The sequence below is a fragment of the Palaemon carinicauda genome, chromosome 36 (genome assembly GCF_036898095.1).
Source record: "Palaemon carinicauda isolate YSFRI2023 chromosome 36, ASM3689809v2, whole genome shotgun sequence".
Classification (NCBI taxonomy): Eukaryota; Metazoa; Arthropoda; class Malacostraca; order Decapoda; family Palaemonidae; genus Palaemon; species Palaemon carinicauda.
The window spans coordinates 57,200,094-57,204,830 of NC_090760.1; the positions used below are offsets into that span (position 1 = coordinate 57,200,094).

Genomic DNA, 4,737 nt, shown 5'->3' on the forward strand with positions numbered 1-4,737 from the left:
GGGAAAATCACCTATCCCCTATTCGGTCTGAAGGCTGATCTTGCTGGTCTGGCAATTGAACTTTCCTGACAGGAGGTGAGCAGTGGTGCGTCCCAAGTGGTGTGAAAGTCCATTGATGATGTCGAATATTTTTCTTCTGCAGGAAGCCAGAATCCAGGGATGTGAGCGGCCAGTGCTGGTGTCGCAGAGGATAGTTACTCTTGTCGGCCAGAGGGGAATTGCAGTTATCTTGAGCGCAGATGGCCCCGTCAGGTGATCCTGTGCCTCTAGGTCGGTGCGCTGTTCGGATACGAGGTTAGCGTAGTCAATTCCCAGGTGGATTGCGTCGATTTCAATCCTTGAAAGGGCGTCTGCGACTGGGTTTTTTTACCCGGGAACGTAGCTTATGATGCACCCGAATTCGGCAATTGCTGCGAGATGACGTTGTTTTCGGGAGGATCATGCGTCTGTCGATTTTGTGAAGGTGTGTACGAGTGGTTGATGGTCCGTCGCGATGGTGAATGGTGTGCCCTCCAGGATGTGCCTGAAGTGGCGAATGGCGAGGAAGACGGCGAGGAGCTCCCTGTCGAAGGTGCTGTATCTTGTTTCGGCGGGTTTCAATTTTCTCCTGAAGAATGCCAATGATCAAGGAACCATCGACGTGTTGTTCCAGCACTGCCCCACAGGTGACATTCCTGGCGTCGGTCGTCAGTCGCAGAGGGGGGTTAACGTCGAAGTAAGCCAGGGTGGTGGAGTTTGCGAGGGCGTCCTTTGTCTGGGAGAATGTATGTTTTTTTGGGGAACCCCGCTCAAGTTTCTTCGCCTTTCCCTTCAGGACGTCATCGAGGGGTGTCAGGGTCTGTGCGATGTTGGGGATGAAGCGCCTGTAGTAATTGACCATCCCCAGGAACTCCTGAAGTTGGCGGGTGGTCGTAGGTGTCGGGAACTTTCTGATGGCATCCACCTTGGTTGTCATAGGTTTTACCCCACTCGAGGACACGCAATGACAGAGAAAGTCCACTCCTTCAGCGCCGAATGTGCATTTGTCAAAACAACAACCAGGCCATTCTCCTGCAGGCGTTTGAGGACGGCGCTCACGTGCCTCCGGTGTTCCTCCTTGGTCCTTGAGAATATCAGGATGTCGTCGACGTAGCAGACACAGAATGGTAGGTTGCCCAGGATGCTATCCATTAGGCGTTGGAAGGTCGCCCCGCATTGCGTGGACCGAAGGTTGAGTATGTGAAGGTGTAGGATCCGAACGGTGTCACAATGGCAGTTTTCGGAATGTCCTATCTAAATATGGGGACCTGGAAGTAAGACTTTAAAAGGTCCATCTTGGTGAAGTATTTTGCGGCATACAACACATTCTTGCATGTTGGGCAGAGGGTAGTGTTCGGCCGTTGTGATAATGTTGAGGTGCCTGTAGTCGCCGCAAGGTCTCCAGGTCCCGTCAGGCTTCTTTACTATGTGTAGGGGAGATGCCTAGGGGCTCGATGCTTTCTTACAGATACCCATGCGTTCCATATCCTCAAAGGCGGGGTTAGCGTCCCTCAGCTTCTGGGGCGGGAGGCGGCCGAATTTTGCGTGTGTAGGAGGTCCCGTCGTTGTGATGTGGTGGTAGATCCCGTACTTGGAGGGGGATCCCGGTGATTGTCGGAGCTCGGGCTTGAAAACGTCAGGAAATTCTTGCAGAAGGTTGGCGTAGGGCTGCGTCATTACAGGGGATATGGACATTGTGGCAGGGCCGGCTCTTAGGGCGCGGGACCAGCAGGTTCCTGTGTTGATGAGGCGTTTCCCAGCAACGTCGACGAGTAGTCCGTGGTGAGCGAGGAAATCTGCACCGAGGAGGGGGCGACTGACGTCAGCGATGGATAAGGGCCAGGAATACGAACAGCCCATGATAGATATCCTGAGGATCCTAGTCCCATAACACTGCATGAGAACCATTGGCGGCGACGAGCAAGGGGGCATCTTTGCTAGGACCACGGTCTAGGTCGGCTTGTGACGGCGGGAACGTTGACTGCATAGCGCCGGTGTCAACCATGAGTCTATGGTTGGAGACGGTGTCGAGGATATAAAAACCATTCTTGCTTTGGTTTCCTGCACCTGCTATGGTGCTATGGGGGTAGGTTGTTTCTTCTGGCGTCATCTTCTAGGGAAATTGCATGGTGCCCTACATTTCTTGGCGTCGCTGCCAAACTGCTGATGGTAGAAGCACCAAACTGCTGATGGTAGAAGCACCATGCTGGATTAGGCCTAGGGTTCGGACGTGTCGGTTGCGGTGGTTTCCTCCTTGCCAGAGCGTTGATCTCGTCGTCGTCGTCAGGAAGCGTTGCTGAAGAGTCTATTGAAGAGCAGCTGAAGGAATGAATGAATGAATGATTTAAAGTACGAAGACGATACTGATGATGCTCTAAGGTGGGATGCTTTGGAGGCCTCATGGAACTTCTGAGCCTTCGACAGGAGTTCGTTCATCGGAAGCGTGTCGGCGTCCGTCGATTGGGCCCTTACGTCCTGCGGCAAGCGTAGAAGGAAAATCTCGCGAGATAGTCTAATCTTGCGCCGTCAGCCATTGCTGTCGGTCTCGGGAAACATTAGCAGGCCGGTCTGCTCGTCCCACACCTCAACAGAAGAGGTGTCACCCATGGGTTTGCCAGCAAGGTCCAGGACTTTCTGTGCCCTTGCTGAAAGTGAGAGTGAGTAGATACCGAAGAGTTTCGTTCTCAAGTCGTCGTACGAAACCTGGCCAGCCTGGGCGTCGAGCCATGGGGAAATCTTGTCAAATACCTCCTCTGGGATGGAGGTGAGAACGATGTCGGCCTTGGCGGACGAGTTGCTGAGCCTAGCGACTCGGATGAGTACGTCTGCTCTCAGGAACCAGGAAGCAGTGTTATTTTGAGAAAACGGCGGCAGTTTGACTTTGGGCGTGGAGGCGAGGACATTGGGTGTGATGGGTGGGTCAAATCCGCCATTGTGGTGAGTCGACGAGTTGGTGAAGACATGGGAAGTTGAGATGTCGTTTAAGCTCATCCTACTGCCTTACAAACACACCGCGGTGTGGGAACACCAAAGGCCGAAGTTCACGCCTAAGGTAACGGAGTAATAGAAGGTAGTATGGCCATAATAAGTCCATTAATGACAGAGCCAAAACCGCTGATGCTACTTCAACTCCGGGGTCACCAGTTGTAAGGACAGTGAGACGAGCTATCACCAACAACTACTGACGGTTTATTCAAACAGTGCAAGAATATAATACAAGATGTGGACGGAAATATAGCATGCGTGCTGGCGCTAATCTGGCTTGAACCAACCACTATATGTGTGTTTTTTCACACATACAAATACTTGAAATACAAGTCGATAGAAATATGTAGCGAAATGGTAAATACATAAAATTGTAGCTCTGAGCAAGCGGAATATATATATATACAGTTAGCCACAGTGTGGCGAAAGGAGAATTTAAATGAAATGGAAAGTTCGATGAGAATGCTGGACGACGGAGAGAGCAATACCCTTAAAATATATATATATATATATATATATATATATATATATATATATATATATATATATATATATATATATATATATATATATATATATAAGCAAATTAAGGAGGGGGCTTGTTATAATATGAGCTATACAATGCTAATACTAGCCTTCTAGCTAGTACAATGGTAATCGATCCCCATCCTGGACCGTGAATTCAAGTTATTTCCTGGGTAGGCCACCTCTTTTTTTGTCACCGTGGAAGGGGGTTGAGCTTGCCCGTTGACGTTCTGGTGAGCATCTATTCTGATGAAACTTAAACTGAAACAAGACACCTTTAACCTTTAATCCACTGATCTCTCTCTCTCTCTCTCTCTCTCTCTCTCTCTCTCTCTCTCTCTCTCTCTCTCTCTCTGCAATTCTGAAAGCCTGACTATGTGGGCTGTCTTGACCATGTAGATCTACCCCGGGTTGTGTTTGTGTGGTTCTCTCAGGATGACACCACTCCTATTCTCTTTCTCCAGATTGGCCTTCGTGCCTTTGCCATATTCAATCTGTTAGAACACAATTTCTGAGGAGATGAGCTACCGAATATCATGTCAAGTACAAATGTGAGGCAGCTACGTTTTATGACTGGTGCCATTGTCCCTTATCACCGGACGAAGAAAGCAAAAAATTAATGCAAGAATAAACACTCCAAACTATTATGCTGCAAGTAATTACTGTTAATGTCATCAATTACCTTAGTGTACTCACTGGTTATGTATGTGTTACTCTGAAATTGAAATTATTCAATGTTTTATAAGCTTATATTCTTCCACTATAAATGAAAGCTTGAGTGGCCGACATTTTCTGTGTGTGTGCGAGAGAGAGAGAGAGAGAGAGAGAGAGAGAGGAGAGAGAGAGAGAGAGAGAGAGAGAGAGAGAGAGAGAGAGGAGCCCAGGGTAACGTAATTGTGACCTCACAAAGAATTTCGTATGACTGCTATAATCGTTTTTAAAATTTCACTTCCTTTTCCAGAAAAAAATTGACTTGATTATATAATTCTTGCACAGAGCAGGATTAGGCATGTCTTGAGTAAGGCTCTGTTGAAATCTCATACTGATCTGACCCTTCTTCAAGAAGTTATATTGAAAAAACCTTTAGACGAGCGAATAGTTCGATGATGTTAATACTCAATCTTTTTATTTTGTTAAATCAAAACTTTCCGGAGAGGTGAATGTTATTCATATCTCATCAGTATGAGTGTGTTTCTTAGATATTCAAAG

At 47.9% G+C, this 4,737-nt stretch overlaps 1 protein-coding gene across 1 annotated transcript in view; it reads right to left on the reverse strand.

Annotated features, from left to right (window-relative positions):
• Positions 1 to 1,170, reverse strand: part of LOC137628648 (uncharacterized) — a 1,856-nt gene extending 686 nt beyond the window's left edge. Inside the window, exons 1-3 of the mRNA XM_068359801.1 lie at positions 970 to 1,170; positions 472 to 838; positions 71 to 279 (exon numbers count right to left, since the gene is read on the reverse strand). Coding sequence (XP_068215902.1) covers positions 71 to 279; positions 472 to 838; positions 970 to 1,170 — 777 coding nt within the window. The remainder of the gene's footprint in view (positions 1 to 70; positions 280 to 471; positions 839 to 969) is intronic.
• Between the last annotated feature and the right edge of the window lie 3,567 nt (positions 1,171 to 4,737).